This window comes from Pygoscelis adeliae, unplaced genomic scaffold (assembly GCF_000699105.1).
Source record: "Pygoscelis adeliae isolate BGI_AS28 unplaced genomic scaffold, ASM69910v1 Scaffold10, whole genome shotgun sequence".
Lineage (NCBI taxonomy): Eukaryota > Metazoa > Chordata > Aves > Sphenisciformes > Spheniscidae > Pygoscelis > Pygoscelis adeliae.
The window spans coordinates 1,482,664-1,503,561 of record NW_008824053.1 but is presented as its reverse complement, the minus strand read 5'-3'; the positions used below and the strand labels follow the sequence as shown (position 1 = coordinate 1,503,561).

General features: G+C 40.3%; 1 protein-coding gene across 1 annotated transcript in view; it reads left to right on the top strand.

Moving 5' to 3' along the window:
• LOC103925173 (uncharacterized oxidoreductase ZK1290.5-like) overlaps positions 1 to 17,806 on the top strand; it is a 53,092-nt gene extending 35,286 nt beyond the window's left edge. The window contains exons 6-10 of the mRNA XM_009333853.1: positions 2,458 to 2,549; positions 7,711 to 7,893; positions 8,432 to 8,491; positions 10,851 to 10,952; positions 17,533 to 17,806. Coding sequence (XP_009332128.1) covers positions 2,458 to 2,549; positions 7,711 to 7,893; positions 8,432 to 8,491; positions 10,851 to 10,946 — 431 coding nt within the window. The 3' untranslated portion in view covers positions 10,947 to 10,952; positions 17,533 to 17,806. The remainder of the gene's footprint in view (positions 1 to 2,457; positions 2,550 to 7,710; positions 7,894 to 8,431; positions 8,492 to 10,850; positions 10,953 to 17,532) is intronic.
• Positions 17,807 to 20,898: the final 3,092 nt, after the last annotated feature.

Genomic DNA, 20,898 nt, shown 5'->3' with positions numbered 1-20,898 from the left:
GTGCTGCGCAGCAGGAACGAAAACATCCCTGTGTTATCAACACTGTTTCCAGCACAAATCCAAACCACAGCCCCATAGCAGCTACTGTCAAGAAAATTAACTCTACCCCAGCCACAACCAGCACAGAAATCTAACAAAAAACTTACCAATGATTGCAGTGAGACTATGGAACAGACTTCAAAGTCTCCTATAAGAAGTATGCTAGAAGCAAAACATCTTAGAGTATACTGTAGGGGGAAAAAGAATGGAAGCTTTCTGTGGAAATGGACAAGTTTAATAAGCCCTCTCATCCTTCATGTCTGTGATTGAGTTTTGTTTTATTTCAGTCTGAAATAAAAGCTTTATTCTTCAAGGGCAATAACAGCATGGTTTTTCTAACTCCTTAGCTTTCAACAACAGAGTATAATATTTTGGTTCACCATTGTGTTAAAACTGCAAGTGTTTTTCTGACTACCTTGGCATAATGATTTATTAGTGTTGACACTCCAGGGTTGTTTGTCAGTATAAGTCAAAAGCTCAGGTTTTGCTCCTTCTGGCAGATGACATACAAATTATGCAAATCGCTATAGCGCAGGTTATAACCTAATTATGTTATACATCTTGAACAATGGAAATTTCTGTAAGGGAAAGCTGTCTAGCATTTTAGTTGCTAATGTATTTTTTTTCCTCCTTTTTGTATTCTACAAAAGAAACCACATTAAAAAGTGATAGTATGTGTGCAGGTTTTGCTGCTGTGCAGCTTACCTGCTTGTGCTGCTAAAATATGTGAAGGCAGCACAGCAGTCAAATTGCCTATATTATATAGTTAGTGGCTTTTCTAATGCAAAACGGATTTTTTTTTCAGGGCTTTAACAATCTGTTTATAATAATTAGCAGTAAACTGTAACTTCACTTACAGAATTTCACAGAAGACTAGAAAAATTTCATGTCTTTGTTTTGCCCAGGTAAATCTAACCTGCCAATTCAAGATACTTTTTAATCGTATAGCTCATATTTTATATGCCAATTTATAGTCTACTTGGGAGTTGGGTTTTTTTATACATAAAACATATGCATTTTAGGAATAATTACTTGGTTAGTACATTTTTGTGCAACATTTTCGTTAGCTTTTGCTTCAAGTGAAATTCTCCTTTTAATGTATTCACGTCTCTCAGTTGCATTAATAAGTGCTTTTTATGTGTCTGTATTCCAGCTTCAAATCAAGGCAGCTCCACATAGTTCCCTGCCGACCTCAAGAAAGTGGCGATTCTAACTGTGGAGTGAGGGCGATTTCAGTCCAGAAATCATTCCTTTGACATCAACTGGCTGAAATTGCCCAATGACTTTTTTTTTTCTGAAAAAATAACAGTATAACTTTTGGCTTAATTCCTTTCTTTTTTGCTATAGATATTTGTATGCATGTATATAGATAAGCACATGCGTATACATTCTATAGACTTGGCCAACACAAATCCTGCATTACCAAGAGTGACTGGACTTCTGTGTTCACACACCTTGAGGCAGACTTTCCGTCTGCAGAGTGACAGGTTGAAATGCAGACCAAGTCAATCAAGACAAAGTTCACGTGCTGAAGAAATGACTCTGATTCATAGTCCACAGAATCCACAGCCTCAGGAGACCACTACTAGCCTGATCACAGTTGGTTTTCCTACTAGGTGTGTTTAGCACAGAATAAGGACCAGACTATCAAAGATGAGTCAGGGTTGAGGTGTGGTGGCAGGCCAATATTGGGAGTTGTGCTTTATCGTATCTGAGGTTTGAAGGAAGACGTCTGCTTTTAGGACTGTCAGCACTTAATTTATACACACGCATGCACACTTAAGACTTATTTAAAAAAATAACCTTCATATCACCTATGTGGCGTTTAACTTTATTTACATGTCAACAGGAGCCGAGAAATCTAGCTACATTTTTAAGCTTCTTGGTTCTTGTTAGATACTGCTCACTTAATTGAAGTTTTTATACCGAGTTTTACGTAACATCTCGTAATGATCTAATAGAACTATAAGCAGTGCTACATAGTTCATTCGGGCCGTGTGTCCATGTGTTGTATTGCTCACACCTTATTAGTCTTCAGCAAATGTTCCACTTTTCTTTAGCTTTGGCAAGCTGCTCGGAACACCATTTCCTTCTTTTCATTCTGGTGGAGTCCAATTGTTCTTTGCTTATACTACAGTAGCCTTTCCCAGAATTTAGCCTGGAGTTTTTATACACTGGGGAGTTTCCAGTGTGTTTAGATTATAAAATGATTTCCTAGTGTGACTGTGACGGAACCATGCTTTCAGATAATACTGTCAAACTAGATTTCGGTGCTATTTTTCTGTGTTTCTTTGCGGTATTTTGCTATACAGAAATGATGCGTACAATCATTTTGTCTCTTAAAGTAATATTTTTCAAATCATCCTCCCAAATAGTTAGGATTGTCCCAAAACTTTTTCTTGTTCTGTTTCTCATTAGGTTTGTGTAGATCAATTGGTGTAAGCAACTTTCTTATCAGTCATCTTGAGCAACTAAAGGAAGACTGTGTGATTACTCCACATGTTAATCAGGTGAGTGGGTAAACATATTTAAAGTATCTGGGTTTGGGTTTTTGCTTTGGTTTTTTTGGTTAATCATCTCCTCCCCACCCCTGTGCCTGAAAGAGTACGTCCAAACTAGCCTTCGTCATACAATTTCTTCTCTTTCATTTATATACATATTGAAAACCATTCAGGAGGATGACCTGGAGTGAGGGGGCGGGGGAAAGTCCTTCCTCCTTTCTTTTCCCCAGTTTCTCCCAGGCTACTTGTTTGTGGCTGGTTTTAAGGCACAAAAAAATGGTCCACGTGCCAATTTTTTGATGATAAAACAGTTTAGAAATAAAACTCAAGGAGCACTGAACATTTAGCATCTCCAGAGCGAGTAAGGTTTTGGAGAGCCTCTGTTCAAATACTATATATAATTCCTCTAAGCAACACTGAAAACCTCAGGTGATTACATACCCATGCAAGGGTGCTGCTTCCCTCGCTCCCCCCCTTATTTCATAGTCATGTTTTAAGATCACATTAAACTCAGTGAACTTCTCATTTAGGAAGGTCCTGCGAGAGCCCTGGCAAAAAGTTTTTGCTGCCCTAGGCAGATAAAAAATGGCAACCTACATACCGGCAGACTTCCAGGACGCTGACAACTATTCCCTTGTTGCAGTTTTCTGCCCACAGCTGTGCTGGAAGTTCACGCTCCCATTCCTACCACCTCCTGCCAGCGAAAGTGTGTTTATGCTAACATAGAACTGGGAACTGGAATGGATGAAGTGCAGGCGCATACTTTTCCCCTTTGTGCAGGTGGTGAGGATTTCTGGCAGCTGTTTGTGGTTTCATGTCATAAACAGCCACAAAAAAGGTTGCTCGGACTGTGACTGTCAGAACCTAACATCTCTGATTTTTGCTGTCCGCTAGACTAAAGGTTGCTAAAGGACAATTATGAGTAACGTTAAATTCACATAAAACCATGTAAAATATTTAAATTCAATTATTCAAAATAAGCCGTTGAAATATGTCTTAAGATGGGCGGGTTGATGACTGTTTAAGAATCGGTGGGTTTGCCAAGGTTCAATTGTGTCTCCTTTTCAGAAAGACACATCATCAAAGTCTTACTGGAGTTTGGCATAAGTTGTTACAGTCTGTTAAATGCGAATAGCCTTTCGGTGTGCTACTAAACCACTGCAAGGAAAAAAAGCCGTGATCGTGGATTTGTTTTGAAATTTCCTCTTACCCACAATGTCAAAATGCTACCAGTCTTACTGCGGCAGTAGCGGTAATGGAGAAAAGTTGTTTCTTGATACTATTTGACGGCATCTCTTTCGCTGGGGCTGAAAAAGAGGAGACAAGAAGTTGAGACGGTAGTGATACTGGGGGGTGGGAGGGTGGCCCTGCTGTATTCAGATAGTCATTTCTTTAAGGTGATGCACGGCGTTGTTCCGAATCAAAACCAAAAAACCCAACAATGAAATATCCATGCCACTGCAAACTGCTCCACTTTGAACAGTTTTGCTATAGCATTAATTTACACTTTTTAGAGTTACGGGAATCTTATAAACCATAGTTCAGGTTATCCTCAAAAGAGGATGTTTCTTGCTTCGTGTTGGAGAGTTGCTGAGTCTGATGGTGATGAGATTACTTAACCATTATCAAATAACTAATGAATTCCAAAATTTAAATTGGGAATGGAAGTGCTATACTGAATTCTTATTTCACTGCCCAGAATTTATAATACAGAAGATCTTTGCTATACTTATGCATAAAATAGCATACTCTTTCAATGAACTTATCTCTAAATATGAAACATTTGCAAATAATAATTGTGTACAGAGTCTAAATATTTAAGAAACAAGTGAAGGAAAATGACTTCCCTCTTAGCTGTGTTAAATTTGCATAAAGAATTCAGGGTGTTCTTACAATTCCAACAGTTCTTACGATGTTAAAATCGAAAGTTATTTTTTCTGTGAGGAGGAGGAAGTAGGAAGGCGGGAGAAAGGAGGTTCTTTATTAGACTTTTATAGCCTTTGCAAACCAGGTAGTAAGCAATGCTTCTATTTTACAAACCGAGTTGTAAGTACTGTCTCTCTTGGTTCCTGGAAAAAACAGTACAAGAGTATTGTTAAGGTATTTAGTAGTAAGTAAGCACCTTTTAAAATTACAATCTACTATCAAAAATACTGCTAAACACTGTGTAAAATGATGATAAATATTTTATTCTAGCATCATGTAGAATGAAACCTACAACCTAGAATTTACAGGTTTGTATTCCAGAGTTTGTAATTGACTTGGCCGTGGTAAGTTTGGATTTACGCTCAAGGAAGTCTTTGAAGTCTCTTTGAAGACCCCTATGCCTGTCACTCATTAGGGGAAAAAATTATGTTTTATAAGAATTTAATTAAGATGTTTCATTTAATAAAGTGATACACTGAAACCAAATATAAACTGTTCCTCTCCGAATTCCATGTAGGAATGCTCATCAATATTTTTTGTGCAATATTTAGAAGTGCACATTACTGTGTAATAACCTCAGAGAGATTTAGTAATAATGTTAATATTGCCATCAATATTGAGCTCTCTTATGTAAATTTGTACAAGGTAGAAATGTATTTTAGTACTTTGAGGCATTAGGAAACAACCCCTTTGTACATAAACTCACCTGAACTGTTCCTCTATAGAGAAAACATTTCTAGGCTTGTATTTCAGTTTTATAAAGAGAAATAATTGTAAGGCTCTGCATTCCCATTGAGAAACTGCTCAGATGCAGGGAAACTGTACCGGGTGAAAAGAACCCACAACAGGGTGGAAAGCGTAAGGCTTTTGTATACCATCGTCCGAGGTACGGCTTTCTGGGTCCGTGTGTCAGGATTGTTACTAGGCTCAACTTTTCCCCATTGCGCTATGACTGTCGTAAAAAAACAGCGCGTACTTAGAGTTCCCCTGGGGCTGACCAAGTGGCAGCTGTGAAGAGTTCTGTAACGTGAACTGCAACCTGTTCTACTAAACAAATGCCAGTTTTTACACACAAATCACCCTGGGGTAGAGTGCCAGAAAAGATCGAGATCTTCCTCTACCACCACATGACGGACAGCCCTCGCCTGAGAAAAGTTTGATGACTAAAATAGCAAGGGTGGGGCAAGCCAGGAAGTAGGAATTATTATTTTGAGGGGAAGCACATGCTGGCCACTCACCCTATGCCTCTTCTAGCTCAGGATGCTAGTCCCTTGCATTCAGATGCCGCTAGAACCTTCCAGAAAGTTTTCACAAGAAAAACAAATTCAGAAGTGCTTGTTTTATTTTATGCATTTGATTATTTTAGCAATGTATTTCAGAAGATAAATACTTGCTGCTACCAACACACAACTGCATGTGCCAAAATTGAATTCACAAAATTCGGGAGTCTCTTGATTCAGGGAAGGGCATGAAGTATAATCTTCCCAGGTGGGAAGTAGCTGTTGCTGTGTATTCTGCTTGTGAAGCAGGCAGGTGACACCTCAGCACGCTGTTCTTGCTTTAAGTATTTCTGGTGCAACCTGGAACTGTGCTGCCTAGAAATCTTATTAGACCAGCAGGTATAGTCTGCTTGCAGTTATATTAGGAATAAATGCTGAGTAAGTCACCTGATGCAGATTTTTCAGCATTTGATCCTAAATACATAATTTTTTATTTAATATTTTCCAGGCTACGTTATTTGTTACACTTAGTGTAAAGAACATCTACTAACATTGCTTATTACTATTGTAATAATTGAGTAATACACCCTGCTTGCTCTTTCTTTTTTCCCCTCATAGTTTGGTGTAAAAACAATGAGACTATTTTCTGGTCAGCTCAGGTGCAAACAAGTGAATAACTGTATGACCTAAACACGGGTCTTACACGCATATAAACATGAAACACAAAGGCTACTGAAAGGTCAAGAAACATCAAAGGTTGAAGACATGGATGTGTCTGCTGCTTGAACCTTGTTCCCGAGTCCATCTAGTAATTTAGATCATAGCAGCTTTAGGCTGACTCAGCCCAGCCTTCGAGGGGCACAGTTTTTTCTTAGCGCATATTGAATGACTGCCAGCCTATTGTTCCCGACTATTGTTGTCTGAAAAGACAACATGTACTAAAGATGAGAAACAGGAAATGTTCATTTGTCCTCTTTGTGGCAGAAGAAATTTTCCAGATTCCATGTGTTGAGGTAATTGTTCAGAAGAGTATTTTTCTTCAAAATGCGCAAGAGTTAGATCACTGGAACAATGGTGACGGCCAGTCACAAAAATACATCACATGGTTATGTCTTTCATGAAGGAAAACACTACCCATTTTCATTTGACTGCAGAGGAAGGTATGCTTCTTACAATGTATAAACTGTGAAATACGTTTAAGTAACGTAGTAAGGACTATTACAGAGGCTCCCTTTTGGCTTTTGCTACACGCCAGGATACGTGGCTCTTCTGAGACCATTACTTTCCAATAACTTCTGTTTCCTTTTGCTTCCAACAACTGTGTCTTTGTAGCTTGTTACTTTTCCTCTTTTGACTGGTTCTTGGCAATTTGTGACCTTCCTTCCTACCAAGGGTCTCCTTCACACTTCATTCCACAGCGCGATTGCTTCCCTGCATAAGCTGTTGGTGACGTCACACACAGGACACAGGATTTTCCATGGACAACCCATGCCAACAGGCTTCGCTTCCGAGGTCGGGCCCTCATCCCAAGCAAATTGTTCTGGTTGGTCTCCTGCAAACCCAGTCCCTGCCCGGCCCCTTCCCTGCGCAACTCAAAGATCATTAGTAAAGAAACAGGAAAGGACGTAGATTTGGGGAAGAGAAGGTAGTCTCAGATCACCAATAAAAATGACCTGATGCCGACTTCCTCTATGCATTTGCATATATTTCTCAAACACGGAGCAGAACATGAGTGCAAGTCCAACTGCAGGTAGAGCAGACAACTGCTCCGTGCACCTTACTTCTGGGGGAAGCATAAAATACGTAGTAAACTATTGTGTCAATTAATGGCAAAATGCTTGTGGATTAATATCCTTCACATGTCTTCCAAAGCGGACAACTTACATCTATCTCCCAGAAGCAGTGATTTCACTCGTGTTGCATTTTTAAAACAAGAGAGAAAAAATATTTTCATTTATCAGCGATGTTTTCTACCAAATGTAGTCTCAAGGTTTTTACTGAAAGTTTATTTCCATTTACCTAAGGTTGAATACCACCCTTTCCAACGACCTCAGGAGCTGGTGGATTATTGTAGGAGCAGAGATATTGTTTTTGAAGGCTACTGTCCTTTAGCCAAAGGTGAAGCACTCACTCATCCTAGTGTCATTCAGCTGGCAAAAAAATATGGCAGAACTCCAGCACAGATTTGCATACGCTGGAGTATCCAGGTAATGGAGGGGGGTAATAAAAACGTGTCTCCTTTCTCAGGAAAAAAAATGCAAATAGTTCAGGGTTTGTGCATCAAACCAGAATTTATACAGAAAGTATTTTTGCCTTCACTATGTTGATACTGTGTGAACTAACTGTGCTGTACTGGACATTTGGCATGTAGTACACAAAGCATGGCAGTATTTTAAATAGGCAGATAATCTGATTGTAGAGAATGAAAAGAACCACCAATAAAAGAGATGTTTTCAAACAAAATGTTACAAGCAGTATGGGGCATTGTTCCATTTCTATCGCTCAACACGAAGTACTAAGCAGTGAAGTAGTGCATTAAGTTGACATAAACCACGTAATCTCCGTTGGAATTTAATGCAGTGTATATAACTGCAATTAAAAATAGTGTATAGGAATGTCAGCATCCTCTGAAAAATTAAATTAAAACCTCAGAAGGCATGAGGAATGTCTTGAAATGTTTTGAAGAGAGATTATTTTCTTTGAAACTGTGTAAATTTTAATGATGAGAAGCATTATGTTTTTCAGAATGGGATTGTCACTATTCCAAAGTCCACAAAAGCAGAAAGGATACAGGAAAACTGCAAGGTAAGATTTGGTTGTGCACTCAAGTCTGACTAACATCTGAGTTACTGTTTTTAATACTTCGGTTTGCCTGCCCATTTTCCTATACGAGTTTTATATTGGGGCAACTCAGTTAAAACTGGCAAATTATACCACCATAAATTTACTACAGTATAGTAGAAAACCGTCATTCACAAATGTCAGAAATCAACTGGAGAGCTAATCACTGTGTGTAAAAAAGGTACCCATAGAAAGACCTTTCATCGTTGATTTTTATTATTAATATTTTTATTTATTACTTGGCTGATTGTAGAGCAGCCTGATCTGGTTATGGTTAGGTCCTCCCTGTGACAGGCACACAGGTCAAAGGGAAGGAGTTTGTGTGCTATGCATAACACCATATAAAAGCTGTAAAACTCTCCTGGGGATATCCCACACACAGACCTTCTGAGGAAATCACGGTCCTGCCAGAGCTGACTCTTCCCCTGCCTTCTTCCTTCTACTCAATTTGCAGAGAAGGTCCCGGCACGAAGGGGATGGACAAAGATAAGTGGGGAACGAATGAGGATTGGCAGCACGATTCCCCCCCACCCTGTTTTTATTTCCTTTTCACACCAAATGTTTTTAAGTCATTCATTTTTCTCTCCGTGTCTCTAATCTGAGAAGTGTGCTTTCTTTGGGGGAGGAGAGGGGAAACCACAACCACCTTATTGTTACTTCCAAAAATATCGTAGGGGTACGAACTGTTTGGCAAATCAGGAAGAAACTTTGCAAGAAGATAGCAAACTTCTGTCTGCTAGTTAAATCACTGTGTGTGTAGGTGTAAATCAACTCACATGAATGAGGATTTCTCCTGGTGGCTATGCCTCTTTATACAGCTCCTGCCTTGACTATCTATTCTGACGTGCACGCTGCCTGTGCGTACGAACAAGCACAGCTGTTTGTGGTACTGCATTGTGAACCAGATCAGAGAACACAACCGGGCTAAAAATCCTTCCTTATTCTTTTTATTTGATTTTATTTTCCCCAATGATATTTTAAATCCAGACTCATTCTATTTTTTACAGACGTTACTCTGTGGCCCCACCAATTCATTTCGCACAACTGAGGAAACGCATTGCAGCAAAACTTAAAAGACTTAGGATGGAGAGGAGGAGGGGAGAGCTGGCACGGTTATTCGATGTTGTTTATCGCATCTCCCATTCTTTTCTTTCCCCCATGCCAGAGTGTTGGCCTGAGTCTTTACCACCTCTAGTCAAGTTGGTGGAAGCGTGGACCTCATTAAACCCTTAGTATATAATATATTATATAGGATTTCTGCTTCTGGGACTGGTCCTGGTTTAGGTTTAAAAAGCTTGAGCACTGAGGTTTGACTACAAGGGTCATTCCAGCAGACAGTGACTGCTGGATAATGCAGGATGGGAGGAGCTCATTTGGCAGCAGTTCAGGCTCCACGGGATCTTTTTATTGAGTATGGAGGAGCTCTGACAAAGACAACAGACCGACTTAAAGCAACTTCAGTTCTGAAGTGATAACGTCTGAATAAGACACCTGTTAAGAAAACACTGACACCGTCATTCATGTTGCAGGTCTCGCCACAGGCGAAGTCGGTGGCTGGAAGAACCTGTGCATGAAGACAGGTGGTTGCTTTCAAGTTTGAGTTAGTCCTGAGGCACTACAGCACTGTACCTGTTTCTCTATTAGCTGATCCATGAGTGTTTTGTCTAAGTACACATAGAAAAGATAGGTATACTTCAAGGTCAGGTTGGCCGGGGCTCTGAGCAACCTGCTCTAGTTGAAGATGTCCCTGCCCACGGCAGGGGGGTTGGACTAGATGACCTTTAGAGGTCCCTTCCAACCCAAACTATTCTATCATTCCGTGGTTCTATGATATAGCCTTTGGTTTGCTAGCTTTGTGAATGTCCTGCTGCCTTCTAATCGTTCTCTTTAGCCAAAGTTCTGAGGAAAAGAACTGTAACACTCTAAACTGAACATTGGGATAGAAGTGAAATACTGAGCTCAGGTTTCCAGAGGGATTGCAGGCAGGGTATTCATATACCTCTGGCAGCGACCATATAGAGTGCTGTCAAAAACAGCTTTGATACTACCATTGTCTTGGACCCTTGCCTGAGGCCAGAGTGCTACAAAACCATCTTAACACAGTCTACAAATAAAAATGAGTCACAAAAGGAGCAAAGGACCCAGTGGAGCCTGTCAGCTTAACGGAATATTTGTCCATGACAAAATATAAGAAGAATTTCCAGAAGGAAAAATACAGAAAAAATCTGCCTCACATTTAAATGAATCTTGGTCAGTTTAAATAACAGAAACACTCCTGATTCTCTCTCTGTTCGTGATGTTAACTGTATACGCGTTCCCATAGGTGTTTGATTTTACAATAGCAGAAGACGATGTTGACATTCTGAATGGAATGCATGACGGGAGACATGTTTCCTGGGACCCAAGCCTTATTGTGTGAATGAAGGTTTGAGCTTTTTCCTTTGTCAGTGATCAGTGAGTCACAACATGTAATTTAAATTCAGGGAAGGTTACAATAAGAATATAATCCTAAGATTAATGTCTGCTATTAATGATAACTGATTTGAAATCCTTAACATTGATAACGACGAGATATTTTTGAGGGTAGCACTTTTGTACAGAGATCTTACATTTCCATCTCAAATCCTGATCCGTAGTTCACTGAAGCCCATGCAAAGCCTCTTATTTATGCCATTGACCCTGCATCAGGCCATTTAATCAAAGAGCATGAGGAGATAATCCCTTCTTTAAAAATGTAAGAAAAAAATGCTACCTACTGGTGTACAACACAGGTATTAAGTACGAAATAATTTTCCAAGTACTTTATTAGAGGGATACAACATATGAAGAAGAAAAAGCTGGGTGAAAAAAATATGTTAATACCATTATTATTACAGTATTTATACAGTACAATAAACTGCAAATCTCCATCAAAAATATAATGTCACTGTGATAAGCAATATCTGAGCATCACCAAAAAAAGTTTTATGCATATTATTGCATAATAATGGCATTGACCCAGAGAGTTCTATGCATATTATTCACTAGCCTGTAGGTATAACAAAGTAGAAATCTTTCCAGAGAAGCCCACGTGCAAATAAACTTATCTGCATGACTAAGAGCTGGGCAGCAAGCTCTAAGAGCCAAAGAGGCATCTTTGTTGTTACTGATCTTTTTCTCTTACTGGAAACTGGTGAGTTTTGTGTAGCTTTTAGTGAGAATTAGTTTAGCTTTCATTTTGGATTTGTCCAGGAAATCTCATTAAGAGCCTATACTGTTCCTCAGATTTTCACATAAACTATGTATGTATATATAGAGATAGATGTAGATACAGATAGATGTAGTTTACAGATCTGTTTTGAGAAATATGTCTGCAGAGTCTTTTACCGGCTGAGTATTCAACTTCTAGTCACGTTGGTTTGATATTTTAGGAGTTCCTGTGTCTAGAAAGGTATGGAAAATCTGACTATGATTTACATTGTGTGTGGACTTCCTGAGGCAGTTTTCCCAGTGCTGTTCTGCTTTAGTCATATCATGAAACAAAGCTCCTTAGTTTTTTATCAAGGAGTGACTTACAGCGATCATATATTCTAGCCTGCATTGTTTGTCCTCGAAGTAGAGCTTCTGTACAGCTTGGCTAAAATACAGACAAACTTACCTTTTTGCTAACAGCTCCTCAGAATAATTGGCTGGTTTTTCCTGGTAAACATTTCCGCGAAAATTTGTCTGGATTCTCCTCTGGAATCATTAATGTATTATTTATTATTTTAAAATACAAGATACTGTATGAAATGCTGTGCTCGCTAATACCTGTACAATGTACTGTTCCAAGAAAGCTCCACAACCTCCACAGTAAGGGAAAATTGGAAAGATTGCCCAGAAATAACCCTTTCTACCAGTGGTCATCAGCTAGTCCCGCTTTTGAAAAGTCACTTTATAGAAGAATACCTTAGCAATATGAAAAAACCTGTTACTGTGCTGTTGAGGGACTCCTTGCTTCACAGTGTATCTGAACTCATAAGAGGAGGACTAGAAGTGAATCACGCGCCTCGTATTCGCTCAGCGTGGCTTTTTGGCCGTGGAGACTTTCTCAGGAACTACAAAAGAGAAGTTGGAGTCTTACCTCCAGTTCTCTCTAGAGAAACAGACATCGCATCAACACACTGTTTCCAACACAAATGACGCATACAAAGTGAACCAAATCTTTATGTACGCTACCGAATTCTAGCTTCAGTATTACCAGAACAATACCAGTTAGGACTAGTTACGTGGCTCGAAGTCCCACGTTGGTCAGAACAGCTCTGTTTTTTCTGCACTTATTTCTGACTGATTACCTCCCTGTTCTAAGCTAGACAGAACTAAACCAGCTTTTCTTGCTAATCCCCTACGCAGATGACTAGCCTACAGTGAGGGTGGCCTCCTAATTCATTGATATGTTTCCTTGTTCCCTCTGTCAAAGAGATTTTACAATGTTTTTTGTGTCTGCATCTGCTTTTGCTAGGAAGTCAAGCCACCATTTTCTCTGATCTAGATCATGGTATCTAAGCAGTACAGTGAGTAATGAAAGGAATAATCAGATAGAAATAGTATTACTGAAAAAGCACTCTTCTTAAGGAGCAGTTGTGGCAAGTTACAGTTTTAATCTGATACTTACTTTCCTAACTACCTTCAGACTTCGTTATTGTTGGTTCAGGACTTTTTTCTGGTTGGGTTGGGGTTTTTTTTGTAATCTTGCCTAGCAATTCCTTTGCTACCAGGTAGTGCCTTTAGAACTAGGGTAGAGTTTAATTGTAACTGTGTACAAAGTTGCATGTACTTTGAGGCAATATAAGCTTTTTTCCAGTGCCAGGACTCGGCTGACCCATGCTATCTCTCTCCCAGGTGTGGTGTGCAGTTTTGCACATTGCGCCATCACTAATGGCCATCGTTTTCTGCTAGAAGCTGTGATTGCCCCAAGAGACCGGAACCCTGTTATCTCCTGTGTGCTTGGGGTATATCGCTGGAGCCTCTTCCTTTGAATATGGCATTCGCACGTTAGTTAATTTAGAATCATTGAGCAAATCCTCTTTTACCTTTGATGAGGTTGCAAAGGGAAAGACAGACTCGGTGGGTTCATATTTTATGCTCCTCTCTACAACTAAATTGACATTACAGATGTGGTAGATAGTTTTCTCTTTAAGCAAAGGCTGCTGAAGAATAAGTCCGCATCACCTCATCTAAATGAACATTTCTAAAGTACCGACAACTTTGATCGTAGTATACAGAAATAAGACAACTAATAAGAAATTGGAAAGTGAACAGTAGTGAGATTTAGGGGTAGCAGTGAGGAGTGATGTTCTGTAATAGAAGCAGAACCTAGAAGACCAAAAGGATATAAAAGTGCTGAACATAAAAACTCAGGATGTTTAACTCCTTTTTTTTTTTTTTTTTATTTCTTCTTTGGTCAGTTAGCCTGGGGGTGCTCATTTTTTCAGTTTTTTTTTTTTAATTTTTTTTTTTTTTTTTTTTTATTTTTTTTTTTTTTCAGAATTCATCCCTCAAGTGAATTCTTGGAATTATATGCATATTCTTCCCCAGGGCTGAAATTCCTCCTCCTGTCCATATTTCTGTAAGACAAGCTTTCTCTCGAGAGAAAACTTTTTCACCTTTCTAGAATGACCGTTTGTAAGATACAGCAATGCATCCATTTTATCCGTGTAACCCATCATCTTGCCAATGGGAACAGGGAATACACCTGAAAATTGAAGGCACTTTTTCTTCCCTATTATGTAGGTCATTTGTGGTAGTGACTGATTGGGGCACTCCTTCCTAGTCGAGATAAACCCTTATTTAAAATAAGATACAATTTATCAGTGTTACCTACCTAAGTGCAATCAGCTGCCTTTGCAGGAGCACTGTGACTCTTAATGGCAGGGAACTCTCGTGAAACAAGTAAGGAAAGGGAAAAATAAACTGAAAGTCGGTGGAAAGGGTGAGGCCATTTTCTGTGCAGCCAAGAAGCTTCCTGTCTGACTCTGAGTGGCTCCCTCTCTCCTCTTTCTTGCCTATTTCCGAATTTCGTCCTTTCTGTTACTGGAGGTGAAGGCACCTAAGAACTTTTCATGGGAAAATAATGGGAATGGCTCTGTAAAGTGCATACTTCAGGAAAAGTTTTTTTAATCAGGCCGCAGAAGTGTTTCTACCGCACCTGACCCGCACCGTAACTTTCAAGACATTATTTTTCTGACTAGCATGTGTAATAAAGAAACTATAATACTAGCAAGTTCACAAATCCACTAAGGCAAGCAGACTGCATAATATTCACCCTTCTTTTTGCACTGTGGTTAACACCAGCTGATTTTCTTTTAAAAATAGCAGTGCTGAACTGTTCTGACAGGAAAGCTGACATTAACCCCATGTTTTTGAAAACGGGGACAAAGGTGGAGTCGCTCTTGCTGCCACTAACTGAATCCAAGCAGTTAACTCTTTCCGCCTTGCCACACCCCTTGCAAAGCTTTGAAGCTCACCTCCGACTATAGCGCATCGGGTAAAAATAACAGAGAAGCCGACCTTCTGGCAATTTTTCGTGTTGCTGTGCTGGGAGTCTCGTTCTGTACTTAATCTTTTGGCGCTTTTTGCAGCCTCCATTAAGACGCCTGCGCTTTTGAAAGAAAATGTCGAGTATTTGCACTGCCTTGTGCTGAGCCTGTGTTATATTTGTGAGATAAGTGATGCAGCCTTACTGTTTGTCTTTATGAATGGCTGCTTATCCATCTGCAGCATCACACAGGACTAATTACAACTGCCAGGACGTTACAGAATAGTCATGACTTCTAAGGGACCAGAGCATGAGAACTATCTCCAAAACTTGCCACTAGCCATTGGGGGGAGGAAAAAAAAAAGAAAAGAGGAGCACAAAGCCTGAAATGAATTTAAATCGATGACGCTGATACTACTTCCCAGTGATGTAACACGTATCACCCTGTAAACCACTGCAGGCATGGCCAACGTTGTGGGCTGTGCTTCTCTAAGCAGCTTTGCACAGATCCGTTGTACCAATCTCCGCCACTGTGCCCAAGAGGACTATTAAACAGCGGCCTTCCTAGCCAGTGCCCTTTGAGAACCACTCTCTAGCTGAACTACTAACAGGAAATTTGAGAGTATTATCACCCTATTAATGATTGCTCTGGTTTTTTTCTCCTGCAAAATAGATTTCCAGGACTTTCTAGAGGAGGCTTCAATCTTCCAGTATAATGAACTAGTGCTAAGTTCGTAACTTGGCTGTAAATTTGGAGGGGGGGGAGCGTACAATTACTTTCACGGTTTCCTGGTAACAAGGAGAGCAGCGATTGTTGGGTTGTTTTGTTCTGTTTTGTTTTTCTTTTTTCCATGAATTCATTCTTTCCTAATGGTTCTTCATGACCTGGATTCATCCCATTGAATATCCATAAGTATAATGTTGCCAAGATGAACTTACAGTAAATCACTTGCTTTGGGTGCAGTATAAAGGTGGCGGAAGATTAATCTGAAGCGTAGCTGTTAAGGTCATACATATACTGTGGTATAAATTCACTTTCCTGATGTCGAAATATATATATTTAATGGACTCTATATTAATGAAACAGCAGCCAGCTATTTTATATCACACGGCCAAGAAGGCCAATGGCATCCTGGCCTGTATCAGAAATAGTGTGGCCAGCAGGAGCAGGGAAGTGATCGTGCCCCTGTACTCGGCACTGGTGAGGCCGCACCTCGAATACTGTGTTCAGTTTTGGGCCCCTCACTACAAGAAGGACGTCGAGGTGCTGGAGCGTGTCCAGAGAAGGGCAACGAGGCTGGTGAGGGGTCTGGAGAACAAGTCTGATGGGGAGCGGCTGAGGGAGCTGGGGTTGTTTAGCCTGGAGAAGAGGAGGCTGAGGGGAGACCTCATCGCTCTCTACAACTACCTGACAGGAGGTTGTAGCGAGGTGGGGTCGGTCTCTTCTCCCAAGTAACTGGCGATAGGACAAGAGGAAATGGCCTCAAGTTGCGCCAGGGGAGGTTTAGATTGGACGTGAGGAAAAATTTCTTTACTGAAAGAGTGGTTAAACATTGGAACAGGCTGCCCAGGGAAGTGGTTGAGTCACCGTCCCTGGAGGGATTTAAAAGACGGGTAGATGAGGCGCTTAGGGACATGGTTTAGTGGGCATGAGGGTGTTGGGTGGACGGTTGGACTCGATGATCTTAGAGGTCTCTTCCAACCTTAATGATTCTGTGATTCTATGATTCTATGGTTTGTGAGATTTTTGCATGATTATCATGAATGCCTTAGAAAGCAGATATAAGTACCTTTTGATTAATCAGAAAAATTATCACAGGTGGTTTTGTTTTGGTTTTTCCAGGAAATGGTTATTTTCCTGCTTCCCCCTCCCCAGTATTACAGATAAGTAACACCTGTAATCTGCCAGATAATTGCGGATTTTCCATCTAAGACTTCTGGTTCTTCAGAATAGCATGTTAAGTTCAGTTATCATGCCCATTAATGTCTTTAGCGTACCCTAGAAGAAAACGTACGGTAGGACTTTAGTTGACTGATCCGTATCGATGGAATAAAAAATTAACCTTCAGAAAGTTCTCTAATGCTGCATTATACAGTTTCATTGCTGTACAACTTCTGCTATATTTTAATACATATGCAAAAACCAGACATCATGATTAGATATATTAAAGCGTGTTACGGTTTTGGGTGCAATGATATCCAGTAAAACTGGTGCATGTCACTTTCTCAACGACTTCAGTTCTTTCTGCTTGGACTTAAGCTTTCCTAATGTTATGTTCTGCTTAGTGATCTAAAAATAAAGTACAAATACTCGCAAAAATGAATACAGCAAACTTTTTACAATGGCCTTTTAAAACCAAAAAGGCCATTTGATTGATATTAGTTATCAAGAACTCAAAATAAAAACAGACCACCTAAATTATAGAATGCTAATACTAAACAAATGTGTGCGCTTTAGTCTTTGCAATGTTCTCATCACACTTCTTTTTTTTTTTTTCCTCCAAACCAGGTTTTTGATTTTAATCTGAGGGAAGAAGATATGGAATTTTTGAACGCTATGAATATCAACAGAAAATTAATTCATCTAACCCATCCACTGTGGAAAGGATAACTGAAAACCAGATTGTTCTATACTGCAAAAGTGATGCAACTGAAACGTTAATTCATCTTAAACTGAACAATAGAGCTAAATTGTTCTCTCGGGTATTCAGAGTACCTAATAAATATCAATCGATAATCAAAGATCAATACCAATGGCTTGTATTTACTGTTATGTTAACAAATTAATAAAATCATTGTTTACTCTCTTCTTGTTGCTTTCTTACAGCCACAGAAATGCTCACTTCCAGCATTTTCTCTGCTTTCTCGGAACTTTCTGGCATATTCTTCCAGTATGGGTTGAGCTATCTCACAATATGATAATGAAGTTTCTTCTGCCTGCAACGTGCTTCATTTAAGGCGTCATTTTAACCCATTTGAACAGATTAGTTTGGGGGTTTTTTCCTTACAGATTTTGAAAAGTATTAGTTACCTAAAGGCACAGATAAGAGCATGCTGCGATGCATGTAAATCTTGAAAAATTATTCAAAATACGGGATATTTGTTCCGGGATTGCAGCAGAAATCTGAACCTGACTCTTTACACTGTTTTTTACATTTCTTCTAGTCATGAGAATTTGGGGGGATTCTGCAGGCCGCTCTTGGTACTCCCTCGGTGAGCAAACCCGTTCTGTCGGTACTGTTTCAAGGATCCCCTGTCTTGGCCTAGCGCATCAGGGAGGAACGGCTCTGGTTTGTGGCCTAAGTTGCGTCAGGATGAATAAAAGTCCTTTTTGCTTATACAGATAAAGATTTTTGAAGGTGCGGAAGAGCAACGTGTTGGCGAAAAATCCTTTGCTAATCTGTCTTGCGGGGCTTTTCTGTATCTTTTCAAGATGGATAACGTTCGGACACTCCTCTGATGCAATCGTGAGTTGTCCGGCAGCGCTAGCACTAAGACGGTACGGTCTTCTGGTGGCGTCAGAGGCCACCGACCTCTCAGTACGCAGGCTTGGGGAATACCCCAGCTCGCAACCTCTTTTCTGGCAAGATCAAAGCATTTTCCTGCAAGAAAATTGCCCTGTGACTAGCCAGGTTTCTGAAATCCCCACCACGCCAAGTTCCGATAGGAAGTTCCACAAGAACTTTGGTTGTCACAGGCAGCCTTTTTCTTTTTCTTTTTCTTTTTCTTTTTCTTTTTCTTTTTTTTTCTTTTTCTTCTTCTTTTTCTTCTTCTTTTTCTTCTTCTTCTTCTTCTTCTTCTTCTTCTTTTCCTTTTTCTTTTTCTTTTTCTTTTTCTTTTTCTTTTTCTTTTTCTTTTTCTTTTTTTTTCTTTTTCTTTTTTCTTTTTTCTTTTTCTTCTTCTTTTTCTTCTTCTTTTTCTTCTTCTTCTTCTTCTTCTTCTTCTTCTTTTCCTTTTTCTTTTTCTTTTTCTTTTTCTTTTTCTTTTTCTTTTTCTTTTTCTTTTTCGGTGCCAGACCCTAAACCATGAGTTTCTGCTCACCCTAAATACTCAAGTATCTAAGAGCACATACATGTTCACGGGCCCTGTGAACAGAAGTGTCTGCCTCTTTATGCTTGTGGACGTGTCGCAGAAACACTTTTGTAACCAGTTTACCCGGGTCAAGCGGCCCTTACCCTATCAGTTTGGTGTCATGATGTGCGCAGCCCTCCCGCTGGCATTCGACTGAGGCCTGCGTTCTGGCTATTTCTGAAATGGTGCACGAATAACATCGTGTTGTCCTTTCTCCTTATTCCGACTGTAGGCAATTCCAGAGTCAAGTTCTCGAAGGAGCTACATAACACCCTGGATTTCTGTAGGGCATTTCATAGAAGTACAAGCTTCCTTAACGCCGGACCTGGCTGTTGGGGAGGTACTGAGAAAAGAGTTCTCGTTCTGTTGGTGGGGACGGAGTACAGCCCTGGTGTAAGTCACCTCGCTAAACACTCACCAGCATACTTTTGGTAGAGTTGGCCGGACCAACCTGAATTTACCCTCTGTGTTTCCGCCCTCGTGAGCAGGCTGCAACCTGTGCAGCTGAGCCACGTTAACCTGTCACCTCTGAGGTTTTAGACAGCCTTCAGCGCAAATCCAGCTGACCCGGCTTCATTTGCCTGAGAAGAATGAAGCTGTATTTCAGTTTCCTCTCTGCTGAGATGTCAAGAGGGCTACAGATGCGTGTGGTCACCTAATTTTAATGATGCTTTTTGCGATACAAATACCCAAGTGTTTGGAGTGGAACTGAAATTGCCCGGGTATTTTACACAGCCTCTGACAAATAATTTGTTGGATGTCGCATCTCTGAGTCGGAGCCCTCTCAGTTGGTTAACCAATAACCTAAGCATGAAAGCCTGTACCTCTGCCTGCTGAAACCCTGAGTCACTCTATCCTTTAATTAAAACATGTTCTTTAATATATTCCTCTTGCTTCAAATTATGCGAGAATTATTTCCTAGAGGAAAATGGCTAATGAATGCACTTTTATTTAGTATTTTCTATAAATTCGCTAAATAAGGGGCAAAGCTTGAAATATCTAGGGTATGTCAGGCAGTTGCAGGGGATGCATATGTCAACCTCAAGCATGATTTATCTTATGTGCCTTTTCTGACAGTTGTAATTTAACGGCTGTATTTTCCTCCGGGCTCTCAGGAGGCTAAACATCTTTTCAAGTTTCTAGCTTTGTGGTGGAAGAGTAAACGTCTGTTTGCCAGTGTAATTTATCTGAGTCATTCTGGGAGAGGCGTGGAGCAATTGAAGCATGACTATTAGCGTAAAGAAGAGAGGGACTCTCTCCCTGAGGGTAGAGTTACTCTTGCCGTCTTTCGGAGGAAAGCTGCTTCCCCATAACAACTGCTACTGGTAATCGACGGGTGCCGTGCTATGAACTAAAAGACCCAATACATTGGGCTCTGGATATTCTTTTGCGTTTCAATTTGAAGCGGAGTTAAAGAGACCAGAGCGAGGAAGGAAGAGGAAAATTTCTGTAGCAAGTGCAACAGTAGATTACCAACAGAGTTGGCATTTCACATACACTGAGGTGGTTTTTCTGTTGAAAGTTTGAAGAGAGAAGGAATTGTAAAACCTGAACTCACTTCTTTCTCAGTCTCTGTGTAACCGCACCGTTACCACTGCAAGTAGCCGTCGTTGCCAATTTTGTTTGAACAAGCGAATTTAAAACTTCTCTTCATATTTTCAAACACGTGGGTATCTTCCAGCATCCTCTGAGCATTCAAAGAGGGGTCTTGCGTGTGGAAACACCACCGCAGGGCCGCGTTTGACAGCGGCACGAAGCGAGTCCCCCTCGGGCCGCGGGGCCGGTGCCGACTCCCGCCTTGCCG